This window comes from Myripristis murdjan, chromosome 16, assembly GCF_902150065.1.
Source record: "Myripristis murdjan chromosome 16, fMyrMur1.1, whole genome shotgun sequence".
Classification (NCBI taxonomy): Eukaryota; Metazoa; Chordata; class Actinopteri; order Holocentriformes; family Holocentridae; genus Myripristis; species Myripristis murdjan.
In genome coordinates, this window is record NC_043995.1 from 7,899,919 (window position 1) to 7,920,829 (window position 20,911).

Below are 20,911 nucleotides of genomic sequence, written 5' to 3' on the forward strand. Positions count from 1 at the left end.
TGTGCAATCTGGCTCCTGCTGTGTTCAATTAGCCACTCTAAGATATTTAGCGGTGTAGTCCGTGGGCTGCTCTTTGATTCTACGTGGTACTTCCATCTTACAGACTATAACCGTGACATCAGCCCTGACTGATCAATTTTCATCCACTCTTTTAATATGTCTGAGTTATAAGAACAAACAAATGGAAAAAAAAACAACTAATTTTGGTTTCATAGAATTGTCAATGCGGTCCCTAAGAATGCATCAGAGGCAATAGCCCCATTTCCTGTGAAAAAGGATACACAGCAGTAGCGATTACATTTTGATTTTCTTCATAGGACCAACTATTAACCAGAGAAAGAAACACTTGTACTGTATCTTCTCACATCTAATACTGTAACTTCTTTTATCTAATGAACTCTTTTTATTGCTCTCGACCAGTGAAAAGCTCTGGAGAGCTTAAATCCAGAGGGGTAAAATTATTACCAGGAAAGGACAACACTAACAAACTGTCTTTGAGTAAGTCTTTTATTTTTCTTATGCAAATGTTTTCATTGTTTGTTTTTTTTTTTTTTTTTAATTTATGCAGGGCTTGTGTTCTGGGTCTTTGTTTCTTTCTTGTCTCTTTTTTTGCTGCATCATTTGGTGAAGGCATTAAGCTACAGTACTAGATTTTGCAGAAGTGCAGTCTTCTTTTCTTTCTTGATAACCTATTTCCCCCACTGTCTCTGGACCCTGTCCTGACAGAAATGTGCTCAGCTATATCAGACCTAGTTATATACTGTACATTGCAGAAATATCCTAAATTCGATCTGTTGGAATCAGCCAAACCTCTCTCTCTGTCTTGTTCTCTCCTACCTAAGCAATTCATCAGATTGACTTGAGTCCATGTACTGTGTGATCCACACACAGTGCTGCAGTCAAGGTTGAGTGACCACTCACTTGGCAGATGATTTGTGTACACTTCAGATTGAAATGAATGCATTCTAATAGCTTGCTGAGCTCTGTTATTAACATAAGCTGTTCAGAAACCTAATTCCTTCTAACTCCACAATGTGCTAAACACTTTAGTGATAACAGGTTGTAATCTTTATTACCTTATGTGTCGTAGCCTCACCATTGCATAGAGACATGAATAATGCAGAGGGCTATAATCTTTTCTACAAGACAATATATCATTTAAAAAGACTATGAGTAGATGATGCATATGCCTTGCGCATTCATGGCGTATAATTGAACCCATAACAGTATTATAACCCACCACAATTAACTTCAAAGCTAATGAACTTCGTAAGTGAAAGAAGAATGAGCGCCTCTAGAGCCTCTTGCGTTAAAACCAAAGGGTTTTTGTGAGTGTGATGTCTTATTGCGAAGTTACGATTTTGCATATTTCATGAATTTCATTTCCAATGCATGCTTTATTTGATTCCCGGAATATATTGCGAGAGGGAGATAGGCTTGTTTAATGTCTGCACTCACTCTCTCTCTCTCTCTCACAGACACATATACACTGTGAACTTTTATCCTACTTCCAAGACACCTCTGTACTTTCCCACCATAGCAAAGCCTATATATTTCATCCTATCCACAAAGCTTTATCTAGGGTACTTAAACCATTAGTATGTATGGAGAGTCCCAATGAATGATCATTGGAGCTCCTGTGATGTAGTTGAAGGTTATTTAATCCTCTTAGTCCCCCTTGGACCCAGATAGATTCCCTCTGTTTTGTTTAGCTTGGGTAAGAGAGTTGCGTTTACCCTTGCATTCACTTTGATAACACTCAACCACAGTGTGCATTCACAACCACAGTGCCAAATCACTGGCAGTGGAAAGTCTCTGGCACTGAGAGATGGGGTCAGTTTGCCTGGAATCAAATTTTGTTACCAGGCATTAGCTGTTGAATATTAACAGGGAATATTTTATCTAGTTGTTAATTCAGCTGCTTTACTACGTTTGCTGTGTCTGGAAGCATGGAGCTTTGGCTTTGAAGGTGATTTTGTCTCTCTCACAGCATTCTCGGTCATTGTCTTTCTCACTCAGTGAATGAAGGAGGAATCAAACAGGTGTCTAATTACTGCCCAGACCCAGGGGAGCCAGAGAATGGCAAACGGATCGGCTCTGACTTCAGGTGAGTCAGTGCGTAAAGTGAAGTGAAGGAGCACCAATTTGAGACACCAATTCATGGAGGAGAGTTGGGAAGAGAGGAAAACTGTTTTCAATCCAGCTGTCATGACATGCAGTGGCTTCAAAACATTACTGTCAAATTCCACTCCTACCAGGTCCTTCATCCATCAACACATAATATTCATATTAGATTCCATACTTTGTTCTGTGTCAGTCATTGTGCTGTGACATGTAGGGAATTGAATATGTTCTTGTTTCATGCATTTACAGAACACCACAAAAATGAATTTGCACAGCTGACATTTTTAAAGCACATCCAATACATGCTTTATGAAGACAAGCACTACATATACAGTTAATATTGTATGCAGGTGCTTTTAAACCCTTTCAGCTCAACCTAATATTATCAAATTTAATTTCTCTCCGTGACTAAAGCTCAACAACTTATCAAGGCTGGTACTTATATCACATGGGACCTCATCAGACACAGGACAGCAACCAGTTTGGATGCTGATGCATGATGAATCCAGAAACACTGGCTAAGAGAAAAGACCATACAAATGTGGAATAGTCTCCAAAGTAGTCCTCAGTATGACTAGTGTAAGCTTTTTTTTTTTTTATCCAGGTTGATTGGTATTCTGTGAAAGCAGAGCCTGAGGTTTGGTTATATCTCCTCAGCTTTTGCATGAGAACTGGCTTTTGCTATGGAAAGGAGCCAGTTGGGCACTGAGATCACTCTCATGCTACATTCCTTCAGACTCTGCTGCTTTTGCTTTGCGATCCAGAGCACATTTGGTATGCAGGTGTGAATACAGTAGGGGTGTCTTTTAGTTGATGTGCAGTAGATGTTTGTTGCATTAAACACCATAATTATTTCTTCTTTTTAACAAGGACAACTGCATGTGATAATAAATGCAGTTCATTCATTCATTCATTCATATATGTACTAAATGTGATATATTGAGACACTGCAATATTAATGTGTATTGAATGAAATGGGCTGAATAATGTAATGAATGTGAAGTGCCCCAGGAGCAGTTTTTTGGAATTGATTGCTTTCCTCATTTTAATGAAGTTTGTTATCTTTTCAGCATCGGAGCAACTGCTCAATTCACCTGTGATGAAGACCATGTGCTGCAGGGTTCCAAAACGATTACCTGCCAGCGCGTAGCCGAAGTCTTCGCTGCTTGGAGCGACCACAGACCTGTCTGCAAAGGTGAGCGCGGCTTCTGAAGAGCTAATAAAACTGTTTGATTAAGGCAGTGCCTCTGGATGTAGGCTCTATGCAGATACAGGAAAGTTCAGTTCTCTTAATTATTTATGAAAGCCTCTGCTGCGGCGCTCTATTTTTTCATTCAAAAATGCCCTGCCTGTTTTGCTGTTTCATAATACCCAGAGCACCTTTTAAAATTTGATTAATGGAATTGTGGCTAATAGACCTCTATTCGTGCAGACAATACATTACCTTTCTGTCATAATATAACCCTGAAGTTATTACTCTGCCTTCTGAAGAGCACTTTTTTCATCAATGAATATTTCAAATTTAACACTCCTTATGTCTTTTCACTGTGAGATTTTCTTCCTTTTTTACTGACTGTCATTTAACTGTTGCAGCGAAGATTTGCAGATTTCTGTATGCTGTATATTAATGCATATCTCAAAATCTTGCTCTATACATCACCATATATCTTGGAAACATTTCCTTTTACTCTGTTGCAGTGAAAACATGTGGGTCAAATCTCCAGGGGCCATCAGGGACTTTCACATCCCCTAACTTCCCTATTCAGTATGAGAGTAATGCCCAGTGTGTCTGGATCATTACTGCCAGCGATCCGAACAAGGTAAGCCAGGTTTCTTCAGCTTTTTCAGTCACATATTTGAATAGTAGTGGTCTCACTCTGGGACCCAGTCTAATGAAAACACATTGCTGCTGTTGTCATGTGGGGACTCTCTAGAAACAGGCCTGTGTCCCATTTTGAATGCCGACACACAGAGCCTCATTTATCTCATTCTCAGACATCTCAGTTGACCAGTTGAAGCCCAGAGGGCACAATGAGCAAAATACATAGCCATGTGAATACATGGATACAACCATTGTTGGAGTCCCTTTTCTTGGCTGAATGTGATGGTACACAAGTAATCCATTGTGGAAATAGGAAATTTCTGTTTTAGGATATTAGGAAATCCATGCTTTGCTCATTTTATGCACAGAGTACAGTATTGTACCTTTTCAATTCTGCTTTAAAGCATTTACAAAGCAAGGGCGCTTCAGTTATAATGCTGGATAAATGCAAACTAGAGGCATGGAGAAGGCCATGGCTAGCTGTTGATATTTTACCTGTTGATTTGCATAAATACGATGATTCATCCGATGTGAGAATAACTCTGTTTGTCATCATTGCCTACAAACCCAACAAGGTAATAAATTGCAGGCCCCTTAGCAACACCAATAGCATTTGGTCTCTGTGTCGGACATACATTATTTGTAAGGATTAGGTTTTTAGTGTTGTAATGACTTTATTGAGGTTTATAGGAAATCCCAGGATGAGTTTAAATTAGAAAGGTTAAGTGTATCATTTGTGTTACTATGAACAAGTGTAACAGTCCCACATTAGTTAGCATAAACCCCAGTGTACTGTTTTCTGGTCCCGCAACGAGTGAACCCTCACCCTTTTGCATAAGAATACTCACTCTGTGCAATAAATTGTTGGCCATTTATCCAGGTTTTCCCTCCCTGGCTAGCTGTTTATGCATGCATCTGTTGGCCAAGGATTTCACAAGATTGGAAAAAGTTAAATAAAATATGTGTGTTTTGAAGTTCACCATTGTTGTCCCTCAATATACATGCGTGCGCTGGCTTGTTTTTCCATCCTCACTACACTACCAATCTGACTGCCGTTATTGGCAGCAGTAGTCAGTTGTAGTAAACAGTCCTCTGCATTAATCTGGGGTAACAGAAATGGAGAGAAATAATGATTGAATGTGATCAGCTATTCCCCAAAGTGAGGAGGTCAAAGCTGTTTTCCTAATGGCCATTACTGCTTTTTTGCATCACATCTGGCTATCTACCCTGTGGAGTCCAGTGAGTCATATTCACTGTGGTTTCAACTAATTGCAAGCATGCTAATAAACAATAACCAACCAACAAATACTCATTCAGAGCTCACAAGGACTGGCAAGTGCCATAGTTGAGTGCTGCCATGCCCTCTCCAAGGCAAACAAGCCATTGACTTGGCACTGAATCTTTGTCCATTAGTGTTATTATGGTAATTATGCTTATGCGTGCATTGTAATGAGGTTGTTATACATGGGCATTGTGCAGGCATTGTCCTCCCCATGGCCAGAGGAAGGGATGCTGAAGATGAGCAAGCTGCCATCATGCGCTGCTCATCAACAGATGCGGCACACATGCCATTACAACATCCTGTGGACATTACATCTGTGTGGACAAAGCATAGCCTGAGATAATGCTGGTTTAATGTGCATTTTCTCTGCAGTACACCCTCAATTTCACATGATTAAAATTAGTATAAGCTGCCAGTGTAATCACTGAATATGTCATCTTTTGTGATGTTATGTACTTTCCTGAAGGGGAAAAATAATACACCAGTGACAGCTGACAAAGACATAACAAGGTGGTATATGGACAGGCAATTAATTATTTTGGACTCTTAAATTGCATCTCACCATGATTGCTTGTCAATATTGAATTTGTACTCAACAATAATGCAAGAAGTCATGCCACTGCCAATTTGTCCATTCTTCTCTGAATAATGTAGTTGCCTTTTGTTCTGGGGGTGTACGGGATGGATTCACGGGGTCTGCTGCAGTTTTGCTCTGTGTGCAGTTGAAATAAATGTAGTATGAGTGGATCTGTGTTATACGTTTAGTTCCCATTTTTCTCTCTATGCCACTCATGGTTGAGATTTACGGATAGTGTCTGCATTATTCATAAAAGAAAAGTGCTAGAATGTATGTAAATGCAGCTATTTGAATTATGAGATGGGAGGAAGTAAATGTGCTGGATGGGCTTTTACAGCACTGCCTGATCTAACGTGTTGTTTTTTGTGCTGTCTGTTTGAAATATGTATAAGGTATTACATAGGCTATCTAGATAGGCTTCCCTCCCTCACAGTTAAGCTGCAGCCAAAAACACTCCCTCTAAGGGCAGCTTATGGAAATGAGCAGCTGTTTGCATGTTATGAATTTCATATAAACTAAATGTTGGGTGATTCAATAATAAAAGTTGAGAATCATTTGGAGTTACTGCTCATCTGATTCAGATTTTGCTGTTTTTTTGGTGGTGTTTGTTTTGGGGAATTAGTGGGCCGGTTCTCAGACAATATTCAACTATTTTATACTGACTTTATAAGAAACAGGGTACAGAGCAATGCTTAGAGAAAAAAAAACCCTGTCAATGAATATATACAACCATCTGCACTGGACACTGACAGACTCGCATTTAATTGGTTTGGCAGGAATGTTCCCATGCTTTATTAAGCCTTATCAGCACTGCGTAGCTCCATGTAAAAATAAATAAATAAATAAATAAATAAATAAAATAATCAATATCAAAAATCAATACTGGATTGACTGTAAAAGGGATCTGTATTTCACAACAGGTTATCCAGATCAACTTTGAGGAGTTTGACTTGGAGATTGGGTACGACTCACTAACCATTGGAGATGGAGGTGAAGTAGGTGACTCTAAAACAATAATACAAGTGTAAGTATTGCATATACTGCTTTGTACAATCTCTGTTGATAACACATCATGCCATAATAATGCAGATACAGTCAAATCTGAAGAATATTTCATTGGTATTTTGAATGATTTCTGTGGTGTTTCTACATGTCAGCTGAGCTATGACAGAATGAATGCAAAGTATCCTGCATGCTGTATTTTAAATGAATGTGCACTTTGTTTAAACATATTTAGACATGCATTATATGCCAATTTTGCAAGACTGTATAAAGCACTTATCGTTTTGTGTTTTGATGGCTTTTACTTCTGATTTTCTAATATGCCAGATGCCATCTACCTATTTTCACAGTTAAATTCTTGTTCAGTCAGTTGCAGTTAATATTTCTTTGTACAATTTTATTTGATTTTACACTTTCTCAACACTATGTGATGAGGGGAAGTTTGAGGGATGAGTTTTGACACGACTGTGTTTTTTGTGGCCCTTTGTGCAGGCTGACTGGAAGCTTTGTCCCAGACCTGATCGTCAGCATGTCCCACCAGATGTGGCTTCATCTTCAGTCTGATGAGAGTGTGGGTTCAATCGGCTTCAAGATCAACTATAAAGGTACACAGACTTTAGTGGCGATACCATCTTTCACTGTCTGTATCCACGCCCCGTCTATGAATGCTCCGGCCAGTAAGGCAATGAGTTCATTTTTTCTGCCCGCCTGTCTGCCTGTCTTTCTGCCTCACCCTGTCTCTCTCTGTCTCTCTCACTCAACAAAGTCCTGAACCACCATCCCAGACTCTTCACCTGCACTTTTATAGATAATGCTCCAGAAAAAAATATAAATAAAGCTACCTCAAAGTACTTGGCCAGACTTAATCCTCTACTTTCCCCATTCTCACCATCTCCTCCGCTCACCTGCAGAAATTGACAAAGAGAGTTGTGGCGACCCTGGTACACCTCTGTACGGCTACCAGGAGGGCAGTGGCTATTTAAACGGCGATGTTCTGCGCTTTGAATGCCAGTTTGGATTCGAGCTGATTGGGGAGAGGATGATTACGTGCCAGAACAACAATCAGTGGTCTGCTAATATCCCCATCTGCATATGTGAGTTGCATGCAGTGCTTTTTTCTTTGCCAGCAAATTAAGCAATTACTTACAGGCACAATGTGCCTGTAAAGTTCACAGTGACACTAAGTATTGAAGAATTAATTGCACTGTTTGTAAATGGCCATTCAACATATTTTCTGCATGTAAACAGGCATAATGTAAAGTGGAAAACTGATTGCATATGGATGCCATATTATGTTTAGGTTTATTTCAAACTGCAGTCCCTCTTGTGAGCTTCACCTGGCAAAATAAACCTAACCCATATTCATCACAAAAATGTAGAGCCCTCAGTTTCTTCAGCTTGACTGTGTTCAGGGGGACAGTGTTCAGTATTCCCATTTTGCCATATTTCTGTATTGTTTGTACACTAATTCTTCTCCTCCCTCTTCCTTACAGTCTCATGTTTCTCCATCTACTCAGCACCCATGGGGACTGTGCTGCCTCCTGATTGCTGAGCTAGTTATACTGTACTGACATTGTTCTATACTGATCCTTGTGTGTGATCTTGTTATGGCAGAATCTACAGTGCAGGCTGTCATGTGAGAGTTGAGTGGAGCTGTAAAGCAAATTGCCTCACTGGGGATATTAACATGTTTTTTTTTTTTAATCAAATCTAATCTATTTCCCACCTTTCTCGTGCAGTCCCATGTTTCTCCAACTTCACGGCACCCATGGGGACGGTGTTGTCTCCCGACTACCCAGAGGGCTACGGAAACAATCTCAACTGCGTATGGCTGATCATCTCTGAACCTGGTTCCAGAATACACCTGGCTTTCAATGACTTTGACCTTGAGCCTCCCTATGATTTTCTCACTATCAAAGACGGGGATCAGTCAGGAGCCACAATACTAGGACGCTTCTCAGGAGCGGAGGTTCCCTCCCACCTGACATCCAACAGCAACGTTCTACAGCTGGAGTTCCAGGCTGATCACTCAATGTCTGGGCGAGGGTTCAACATTACCTACAGCAGTGAGTGATTGATTGATCAGTTCATAGAGTTTTTTCAGTTAACGTTTCAAATCATTGACCTCTCTGTAGCCGCCATACTGCCAGTCAAACTCCTACAGCTTTAGAATGTGAATTAGTGGTCAGAGCCTGATTTTGGTGATTTGGTTTATAGTCTTAAAATTGCTTTGATCATGCCACAGAACGATTCAGCTGTTTGATACAATAAATGAGATTGTTGTCAGTCTATCTGATCTGGAACAGTCGCCATTTAGTCTGTGTGGTGTGCACGCCACTCCACCTGTCACTGACCTACTGACACTTTGACACTTTGTCAGACACTTTGAAGCAAACCAGATTTTGTCTAAACTGAAAATTCTATAAATTACTCAAGAATACAAGAAGAATACAAGACTCACAATCCTTCTGTGTTTTTGATGACTGGCTAGGACTAAGTACGAGTACATAACTATAACATAGGCAATACTATTTACTTCATCAGCCTTTTCAATTGTTACAGATTGGTAAATATATGCTTAAAAAGTGGGGAATGACTAAAACATGGTTTGAAAAAAAAGAAGAAATAAAGTCTGCAGGGCTGTTGGTTTGGAGTTATGTTATGAAGGACATACACAGACGCACTCAAATGCTGTGCTTTTCTTTGCCATCAGAAAGAAGTGATCTTTGTTTGGTATTTCCTACTGTAAATCCAGCTAGCCTTTCAGTCATTCTTGATTTATGGAGATGGAGAATCAAACCGGTTGTTGAAGATATCACTGCACATGGTAGGACAGTGACCGGCAGATCAGCGGGTTAACCAAACAGACTTCATGGCAGCTGGGACGGATCATACAGGCCGACAACATCTAACTGTGTCAAATAATGGGCAGACAAGTCTTCATTAAGCTCCTTTGACTCATCTAATACAGAAACACCAGTCGTAAGGATCCTAAATCCTGACTCTTAGTGAATGCGCAGGTGTTTTGATATAGTGGAAGAGCACTGAGTTACACCATCTAAACCATGTGCCTGAAAAACCTCTGTTGGATGAAATGGAAGGAGGCATCCAACATATACGGTACTTCATGCACACTTGGAAGCAATATCATTCACAGTTCAACTGAAACTTTTAAGAACGGGTTTTTAAACTTTCTCATGTTCTGAACCCCTTAGGTTGACTTGCTTGAGGCCACAGACCCCCATTTGAAGTGATTTTGACTTCTTTTACTTCACTCATGCTGTTTATGTGTTATAACAATTTCTAGTTGGTAACATTATAGTGAAATCTAGACTATTCCTCATTTTGCTGAGGAACCCCTGGAAGGTCCTCAAGGACCTCACCCCGCCCTGAAAACTAATGATCAAGAATATCACAGTATAATTTTAATATTCACCTTATTCCGTGGTGCTCATAATGAACATTAGCAGATACCATCTTTCACATTTTTGTACTGACATGCTACAAAGAAATCTTTAATAATAGCTCTAAGTCTGTAATGCCAAAACACCAAAATAATGAGATATATGTCAGTAGGCATTTTGATTTTAGCATATTAGAGAACAGGTTTCAGATCAGTTCCTGTAAACATCATAGTTCAATCAGAACTCAGACCCCTGTTACTACCATACTAAGTATGGGTAATTTTAAAGGGGAGCGAGATGGCTTCTTCTACTGTTCATCATATTCTTATGGTATATTTGACAGATTTAGCTCACAGAAATAGGGAAACTGAAAGCAAAATTTCTTGGTTCACATTTGAACACAAAGTGTTCAATAATGAGGAGGACACAGGCAGGTCGGTAAAGAATTCTGCAGCAAGATCAAAAACAGCTAATGATTATTTTAATGCTGGTTACACTTCAACTCATACCTTTAAGGTATGCATTCGGTAATGAGAACTCGAGGAAAATACACAACTTATTCAGACCTAGTATCATACTATCATTACTCTCTTTACCATCACCATATAATAATGCACTATAGTACACTTTTTTCTGTTACTACTACTTCCTCAATTACTGTTGCTGGTAACACTGCTAATAAGTTTTCTGTTTGTTTGCCTCTGGCCACATGTGCCACCGGCAGTCTTTGTGCTGCTTGGTTTTAGCCCCAAGTACAGCCGTGAGGTAACTCATGGCTGTACTCAGTATACTGCCGCTGTTCCTGATTGGTGTGAGAATTGAGGACCAAAATGATTATACGCAAAACAGGAAGTGAACTGGGGCTGCTTTTTTGTTCAGTGTCCAATGCAGTGATACCCTGAAAGGAACTCATACCACCTCCCAAGGAACCATCTCTCTGAATTCATTTCCAAGGGATCTAAGTTTGTTTGGAGTGTGAATATATGTGCAAAAAATGCTGACTAGTCCCGCTGAGTTAACTCAGAAGGTTGATGTGGACCAAGTGCAAAAACGCAGTTAAACTGCAAATGAAAGCAAATAAGAAACAAAAATCTACTCTGTTGTGACAGTGTCAAAAAGGTTGTTGGCTTGGTTTATTTGTGGTTTGCTTCCTAGTCACTTCATTCATGCATTATGAACACAAAGTAGCCCCAGTCTGCTTTGCATTATGCTTTCCCCTTGAGGTTTGCCATACATATGCAGAATGCACAGTCACCATGGTAACCACACTCAGGTAAAACAAAAAGGAACATGGCAGGTCATGGAGAGGGTTGTGTGGAGTCAAAAAAAAACAAAAAACAAAAAAAACTGCGTTAATTGAAATATGGAATGAGGGCAACATCAAAAGGCAGATGTCCTCTATCCACAGGTGTATAAAAAATTGAAGGCAGCTTGAAAAAAATTGAGGAAAAAAATGAAATTCCAACATTCTGTTACATGCTTCTTGTGTTTCACTGAAATTTTGCTTTCCCCTTCTCTGTTTAAGCTTCTTAAAAATGCACTAAAACAGAAGGATAAAAAAAATGCAGTTGCCATACTGAAGAAAACTATGCACTGTTACGCTGATGGGGTCTGAGTTCTAACCACGTTGTTGTATGAACAAAGGTCATGTGAAATCGCATCAATATGTGTTCACCAGCAATGTGAACACAAAGAGGGCTGTGTTTATGTGGGGTTTATTCACTTGAAAAAGACTGAATTTAGCTTGTGTAAAAAGAGCTATTTGTGAAAACACCGCTCAGTAAATTGTCTGAACATGCAATTTAACCTTGGTGATAAACAATTGTCTAGCACTTTCCGTGCTCAGGGAGATACATTACAGCAGGAAAAGTACCACATGGGGCTCCAAGCAAACCTCAGGTGAAAAAGGAGTACTTCAGACAATGCATACTGTATCTAACTTTCTGAATACAATAGCACAGTAGTTCCCCTTTGACTTGGCAATGGCACAACAAGCTGTTAAGGTATTGTCTATTTCAAGTATAGTACAAAAGCCTATATAAGGCTTTTATTTCTCCTTTCTCCCCTATAGGCTGCTGCATACAGTTCCTTTATACCCCCTAAAAATCTCATTTCTCATTCACAAACGAAAGAGTTATTCACTTGATCTTGCTCTCTTTCTTCTCATTACAAGCGTTTGGGCGTAATGAGTGCCCTGACCCTGGCATCCCATTGAATGCCAGACGCTTTGGGGATAGTTTCCAGCTGGGAAGCTCCATTTCTGTGGTATGCGAGGAAGGCTTTATCAAGACGCAGGGGGCTGACACCATCACGTGCCATCTGGAGGAGGGCAAGGTGATGTGGAGCGGACTCATACCAAAGTGTGAAGGTACTGCACTGGAATAGCTTATAACTTGTCATAAAAGTGGGGGATGAATAAGTATTGAGTTTGAAACAAAAAGGGGAGGATGTGTTTGAATGAGAAAATGAGTGAGATATGTTGAGTACAGTCATACCTAGCTCCAAAGGTGTTGTCAATGATGCATATTTCATAACAATGTTTAAATACAACAAACAAAAAATATAGTGAAAACATGAAAATGTTTTACCAGCATCGCAGCTCTCACAAAATTTTAATTTCCTCTCTTTATCATATTGTCACATGCATTTTAATGAAAAGTCCACTTTTTCAGGAAGGCATCTCATTTAAAAAAAAAACAAAAAAAAAAAACAAAAAGCAACACAGCATGTCTCATGCTGTCACTGCAGTTTACAGTCCATCCAAACAAGTGTACATTTATCTTGCTGTATTATTACCAGATGCTTCTCTAACCTCAGCCCTTTGGCGACTCATCCAGCCGTCATTTTGTGTAGTATGTTTCAGTATGTTTTTTACTTTGTCATTGGTGCAAAGAGATGAGTGTGAGGCGGTGACATCTGTAAAACAACACCATCTTTCAATCTCTTCTCTCCTCTGTTTTTCCCCTCACAATTTTGTTCTTCCCACCACCTTCCACTCCGCGACCTATTTATCTTTATCCTCTCCATCCCTCACTCCCTCCCTTCTCCCACTTGTCTGCCCCTGCAGCTCCTTGTGGGGGCCACTACTCAGGGCCGTCTGGTGTCATCCTCTCCCCGGGGTGGCCAGGCTACTACAAAGACTCCCTGAGTTGCGAGTGGGTCATTGAGGCCGAGCCAGGCCGCTCCGTCAAGATCAGCTTTGACAGGTCTGTATGACACTCCTGCAACAACTCAGCCATGGAAAGAAAGATACTCACACGTACAAAGATACAGACTAAAATGGAGACTGCAGACACTCACGCTCACACAAATACACATACTGTATGTTAGTCATACACACATGCATGTGCTCACATGTGCACACACATTCACCTCTAACTTTGGAAGTTAGAAATAGAAAATCAGAGGAGGTGGAATGCTGACCCTGGACCTAGTTTCCTAAAATTTTGAAAGCCTCAAGAAATTCTTTATTTCTCTTATGACTCCCACTCACTTTCTTAGAGAACTGCAGTAAAAAGAAAGAAAAAGTCTGATTTTGAGACTTAAAATAAGATAAACCATCAAATGTTCATTTTTGTAGTCACTGGTTTCTTGTTTCTGTGATTCACTAAAGAAACAAAGAACTGCTTTACTTATGATTTACTGATGTTTTGTGAAATAAAACATCAGTAAAGATTTTTTCCCCATTTCAGCTGGTTTGAATGAGTGATTTTCCTGTGTGCCTCTGTATAGATGTGTCGATCTGAGGCGGTATGTTCGTTTGTTTGAGCAGGCTTTCTCCCTTATTAACAGTGTGTAAAAGTTACCCCCCCACATGTTATTGAGAGATATTGAAACTTGGTGTTGACGTCACTAATTTGATGTGGAGACCTGAGGACATGAGCAGATCTATGCTATGTCAGATTTCTTAGAAACACATTGATCTTATCTTTTCACAATAATTGGAGCAATTGCTGTGCAAGCTATTTCTCCTCATTTAATAAATTAGAATAGTTGCACTGTGGACAGAACAGGCAAAATGGCTTCAAACTGTCCAATCTGTCAAATTAGAGTTACTGAATTTGATTAAAAATAATTGCATGTGCTCTCTAGCTCTCACTTGCTTTTTCATTCCCTCACATCACACTTTCCCTTTCTTTTCTTTACTTTAAATTTCTGCTAGGTTTCAAACTGAGCTTAGTTATGACTTCCTGGAAGTGCACGATGGCCCCAACCTGCTCTCCCCTCTGATTGGCTCGTTCAATGGAACCCAGGTTCCTCAGTTCCTGTTTAGCACCAGCAACTTCTTGTATCTGCTTTTCACCACCGATAACAGCCGATCCAACAGCGGCTTCAAGATCTTCTATGAAGGTAAGAACACCTGTATGCTTTTATTGGCTGTATGCATTGTAAAATAAATGTTCTATGAATGCAAATATATGTATATATATGTATATAATGATATTTTAAAAATGTATATTATCCCTAGTATTTCTGAGAGCTGGGAAATTTTAGTTTAATTTAAACTGAAGATGTCAAATAAAGAAAAGGAAAGGGGCAGATAACAGAAGCAGATGCTGGTTAATGATATCGCAGATGAGAAGTGGCATGCTCTTCTTGTAACATTTATATAGAGAAGTGATTCTTAAGTTACTGTGTGTCAGGACCAAAACTGTGTTTTGGGTGGTGACAAGACAAGAGTCACAGTATTATTAAAACAGCTTGCCTGATGTTTTAATGAGCCTGAGTTCCTAGGGTGAGACTAATTTTATTTAATTTGCGTTCTGAGCTTAGAAACTCAAGAATTTCACTGCAGACATATCAACATGGATTTCTTCAGAGTGAGACCAAGGTCTTCCCTGCAATTGTGAAGCTTAGTTTTTCCCCTCAGTATAAACAGACTTCGTTACTTTAATGTATTGCCATGCTTCTGGTGTTAATGTAGATTACAAAATACAAGTTGATCCACAGTTGTTGTAGTTTCAACAATAGTTATAAAACCTTGCTATTAGCAAGAGCTGTTGTGTGAGAGGTTAGGGGATGGGTTCCAAGGGAAAGAAAAGCCAAATCTTTGGGCATAATCACTGTTAGATCTTAATTAATGTAGGCTATTGAGTTTACCTTGTGCCAAGGATAGGTTTAATCTGGGTTTAGGGAAACAGCTGAATGGAGAAAAATCAAAAACAAACAACTGATTCATTACTTTCCAAAGAAAGAACTTTAAACAAACACATAAGCTGGTAGAAAAAGGGTGCCTTGATTTTGTGGGAATTTGTCTATAAAGGGCTAGGGCAAGCTGTCAGGAGCCATGATCCCAGGTGACACTGCCTGATGCCCTCACTGGCATCTTTGTTGAGGGATGGACCTGCCTCAAATTCTACTCATTATTCCCACTCCTCAGGCCCTTTTTCTTTGCTACCTGAGTCCGTTCTTTCACTTTACTGCACCTTGTCTGGAACAGCGGCAGCCTAAAGGTTAAAGAAACAAGTTTGTGGAAGAAGGCTGGCTATATAAGCGCTCAGACCAGCTGGGAAAATTGGGCAGGAGAAGTTATCTGTTGGATCTTAGTAATACAGAACCAAATACTCTGAATAACTACCGTCTGGGCAAGAACTCCCTGTTCTCAGGGAATATAGCGTTTTAAGCTTTTCTTTTCTTTCCACATTATTATGCAAGGAGTGGTACTCTTTAAATCAAATTGAAAAATACTCTGGATATAGAGTGATTCATAAGACACAGTTTGTTATTAGATCTGTAATATTGACTGAAAGTAGGCCACAAGTGCCTTTGTCTTACATTTCACTCACAAGTGCATTCCTCTTTTGTTGATGAGGCTATCGAAAAGCAATAACACTACGATCATATTAGCTTCTCTTGCAATTTAGAACACATCTAATTGCTGAAATGCTTTGGGGAAACACAGCATGGTTCATTTGTAAAAACCGTTACTACAAAATAGTGTTATTTTAAATAACATAATGAAAAAACTGAGGCGGGGAAGCACTTTATCATTTCTTTAGTATGTAAAAAATAACATACGTCTGTCCACTTACAAATAATACATCAGCCTGTGACATATTCATATGCAGGCTTTATCTAATCTGTTTATGCAGTTTTCGACAATGTCACTGATGGCCCTGTGATTTTAAGAATTATTTAGGAAGGTTTTTTGCAGGGCAGTTTTAGTTTCTGTGTGTTTTGCACGTGTGATAATGTGGAATGAAAGGGCTGAAAATTCTTGTACACAACCTAGAAGCCAACACCAGCAGTGATAAATAGTTTATTTCTCTTACCATTTTTGGCAAAATGGAAATGACGTTTCTTATTAAAAACTAACTGTTGAACTGAGAGTAAAACAAGTATCCCTCTAAAGAAGGCCTAGCACTACAAAGCTCAGGTAAAGGCTGTATGTATATTTTTCCACTTTAATTTAGCCTACAATATTCCTAGTGGGTCAAAAGATATGGAGGAAGGATTAATTTCTAATCTGTTTATTCTTCTCTTGGCTTATTATTGTCCCCTGTATTTAACACAGTGCATTTGTTGCTATGCTGGACTGCTGTAGTGGCAGAATCCAGCTAAAATAAGCTGTCCTTCTCTAATGCAAACCGTGGCTGAGTTTTGTTGACCACTTCACTGAGGTATTATGAATAAAGGACTTACATTTTCCATGGTTTATGTTTTATTCTATGTACTCCTCTGTTAATCTGTGTACAGAGATCACATTGGGACAACATAACAATATTGCCGTGGGCTCGATTTATGATGATCATCTGGTCTTTTGGCAAAAGCCTTGCTAACACACGTCATTAATTGGTCAACATGTTCTCCTGTAAAATTCATTAACACTGATGAGGATGATAATCTATAGCTCACAAATCCTAGAGTGTAACCCATGCTGGTCACTTTTAGTTGTGTTGCAAGTTGCACCGTGATTCTAATAACATTACCATCAAGGTCATCTTGCATGAGTCTGGATAATTTCTGCAGGTCCTTTGTATAAAAATAATTCTTCTAACTGACTTCTTGTTGTTGGAAGTTATTACAACCACTGTTGACCTGTTTCAGAACTGATTGCAATAATTTGCTTTGCTCACTGAGGAGGTGTGCATGCAGCACTGTTTGGAAGTTGGGGTGGAGGCAGGTTTTGTTTTTGGTTTGATTTAGATTGGTCATTCGTCTTTGCACCTACAGGGGTGCTATTGTTCATAAATTTTACATTGTGCACTGTACCTTTAAATCCACTCATGCTGGGCACACAGCCGTTGATGCCAGACAGACACCCTACAATGGACAGGATACTATTTGCTGACATGTTTTAAGCCTTTGACTGGGTCAACCAGGTGACACTGCTGCTGCTACAGAAATTGGACTGGACCCAGATGTACCATTTTGACAGCTACAGGAAGGAAACGAAGGGTGATGGCTAGGTGAACACACAGCTTGCTCAATATCCAGTCTGTATTAGAATATCTTTTGAAATGTATAATAGCATAAATACTGTATGCATATCCCTTAAAGCAAATCAGGGAGCTAGGGCAATTCCCAGGGTAGGAGGGGTATTACCTCTACCCAAAGCACAGTTTTTACTCATATGCTAGAGGCTGGGGATATGGCTAATTTGGTCTAGCATTCTCATGCTCCATGCCTCCATTCTCCATGCTCCATGCCTAGATACATAAATGGACCAAGAGACAAGACACAGGACTGGAATGCACAGAATACAGAGCATGCTTTTAAATTGAAAAAAATATCTAATGAAACCGCAGTGTCTAAATTCTCATTTTAACCCAAGGCCATGTTTATGCAGTGTCAATTACAAAATAAGTTTTGTTTTTTTTGTTTTTTTGTCAAGTCTGTTTGCTGACTATACTGCAGTTTCTGTGCAACTTCCCAATTCTAATATTCCTAGACTAAATGTTTTATCGATACTGCCATGAGTGTAAAAATGTACTGTGGCCCTGAAGTGCAACACAGCAGATTACTAAAATCTGACATGATTATTTTGATCATAGTTGCCAAAATGACCACATAAGTGATTGGATGGATCACCCACAATAATTAGCATGTGCTTGCTAACGTATAGCTGACAGATCTTGGCTGTGATTGACATCATATCCACTTCCAGAGACCTTGTACCAACCTTTTTTCTTTTTTGTGATTTTGTGTCTTGTTCTGCCTCTGTGTGTTGTGCCACTGTAGAAATGGCTTGACTCAGAGCCTGAAATCCAGTAGCTGCACATCCTGATTATTTTTTCAGGGATACCCTGCCCACAAATGAACTGATAACTGCTTACACAACTGTTATCAGTCCATGCCTCAAATCAGCATACTTTTAACGCATCAAAAAAGAACAAGCAATCCTGTTTGGATGGTGTCCAAGAAGTAGTCCTGGAAATCATAGGGAAAATGGGGGTAACTCTGCAGCTTGCATCATTGCAGATGAAGAGGTAGCCAGTACCATTTCAACTGATTCTAAGAGCAAAAACACTGTTACAGGGAGAAAAACTAGGGGTATGGCACATGCATATAAAAGATGGGAGTAGATTTGTTCAGTTTTGTACAGTTCATACCCCCAATTTTGGCTCCCAGGGTAAATAATGCCCTCTCCCTCCTCTCACCACCTATAGCATCTAGTGTTTGATCTTTTTACAGTGAATAACTTGTTTAAATTTAACAAAAGTCGAGTGAGATGAAACACTGTTTTCTTTAATACCAGACAAGCAGACAGCTCTATCAAGGTTGCTGAGAAAGAAACTGTCAAACATCACAGCAATCAGACTCCAAGTTATAAACTGCTTCTGCAAACAGTGCAACGGTTAAGTTTTCTTGAGTGTCTCCACTCCATCTTGTTATATAAAAGTAACAGCTGCGCTATTGTCTGAAATGTCTCATTGTGTCTGTGCTGTATCTGGTGTACGTTTTAAAATGACATGTCACTTTTTTCTTTTCTTTGTAAGCAGTGAGTGTTAATAATTAAAATCAAAATCAAAGTCAAAGTAAATCTCTTACTTTGAGAAACTGCAACTTGCTTACTCCATTATGTATGCGACCTGAAACGTACCTTTGTTATGATGATTGTTGTGACATCAAAGGTTCTGTCAGCATATTTTTTTTCTTTATGTATGAATGTGGCCTAGAAATTTTACTGTGATGGCAAAAATAGAATTGTCATTTCATGTTTCATGAATATTGTATGACTTAAATATACCTGTGTAGGTTAGTTATATTTTATTTGTTTAAATAAGAACAGATCTCCTGTATTACCACACTGTATAAACAATTGAACATATGTGTCGTAATATAGCATTACAGAATGGAACAATTTGCTCTAAACAGCCTATGTAATAATACTGTGTAACTACTTAATATCTCCCTAATAAATAATGCACATTTGAGGATGGAGCAACACAATGCAAAATTGTTGCTTAGTTAAGTGCCACATTTTTCTGGGATTTCCTTTATTGAAATCATGCTGTCATTATGTTTGGTATCATTCGGCATACTTTAAAAAGGATTTTGTCTACAAATCCACAGTGTGAGCAAGGGACAGGTTATTATATTTTACTGAATATAACATGTAATATATTAATTGGGCTAATAAGAATGAACTACCATATCACCAGGTTAGCTAGCAAATATGAACTCACAGGTAGGAAAACTTTAACATAACTGCTTTTATTCAAAACAAATACATTAAAAATGAACAGTATTCATATGGCAAGTTGTTAACAAAAAAATAAAAGGCATAGAGTACATCTGCCACCAAAACAGATAACAGAAAAATTCTTGAGTGAGATTACACGCTGCATTTGTGTCATATTTTCTTAACACAAGTGGTGATAGAAATGTTAGCATCATACTATCCGACCATTACTTTGTCAATTCATATATTTACACACAGCTTTAATACACATAAATTCATCAAGTAGAGTTAAGTATCTTATCCCAAAGTGAATTTAAAATAGGTGTGCTTTTCAACATAGCAATAGTTTGTTTAAAAGGGAGATAAACATAATGAGAGGGGGGTTGTCATAGCTCTCTCAGGCTTTCCTGCATAAGAACCAGATGAGAACAGGATGGATATAAACAAATACTTAGCAGTAGATACTAGTACACATGTTGGTGAATGCAAATCTCAGTGAGCAGATGACCAGTGTAAACATTTTAATTACACAACATATCACAACACAAATATTGACCTCAAACATTTTGTGTACTTCATGCACACGTGTACTTCCTGCTGTACTTTGAGCTGGTAAATAACAAAATACCTCATATTTTATAAGCTTTTATTGAGACACAATATAATATTGGTTTAAAAAAAAAAAATCAGAAATCAGGGCTCAGATTCCGAGACTTACTGTATGTCTGGTGCTGAACAATGTATATGTACTAGGTAAGTAATTTTTTATACATTATATTTGTAAAGTTAATATTGTTTGTCAGTTGTGTATTTGTAGGATTGCATTAAACAGTTACATAGCTTTTTTTGTGTGCTTAAAATAGTTTTCCATTTTTTTCTCTCTGTCTCTGTTGGAAGAGTATCTAAACTGTTTGAACATTCCTCAAACAGTCTAAACCACTACATGCCAAACATCACTGTCAAGAACCTAGAGTCCAAGGGTATCAAAACAACTGTACACACACACACACACACACACAATTGATTACTCCTCAGACCTCCTTATGTTTTCTGTCAGAGCGGAGGACTAGGCCTT

At 38.9% G+C, this 20,911-nt stretch overlaps 1 protein-coding gene across 1 annotated transcript in view; it reads left to right on the plus strand.

The window, feature by feature from the left end:
• The window catches only part of LOC115373316 (CUB and sushi domain-containing protein 3-like), a 285,861-nt gene that overhangs the window by 90,228 nt on the left and 174,722 nt on the right, over positions 1 to 20,911 (plus strand). Inside the window, exons 7-17 of the mRNA XM_030071637.1 lie at positions 421 to 498; positions 2,020 to 2,107; positions 3,195 to 3,319; positions 3,823 to 3,944; positions 6,726 to 6,829; positions 7,300 to 7,412; positions 7,719 to 7,901; positions 8,547 to 8,873; positions 12,385 to 12,579; positions 13,279 to 13,417; positions 14,374 to 14,561. Of these exons, the coding sequence (XP_029927497.1) occupies positions 421 to 498; positions 2,020 to 2,107; positions 3,195 to 3,319; positions 3,823 to 3,944; positions 6,726 to 6,829; positions 7,300 to 7,412; positions 7,719 to 7,901; positions 8,547 to 8,873; positions 12,385 to 12,579; positions 13,279 to 13,417; positions 14,374 to 14,561 (1,662 nt within the window). The remainder of the gene's footprint in view (positions 1 to 420; positions 499 to 2,019; positions 2,108 to 3,194; positions 3,320 to 3,822; positions 3,945 to 6,725; positions 6,830 to 7,299; positions 7,413 to 7,718; positions 7,902 to 8,546; positions 8,874 to 12,384; positions 12,580 to 13,278; positions 13,418 to 14,373; positions 14,562 to 20,911) is intronic.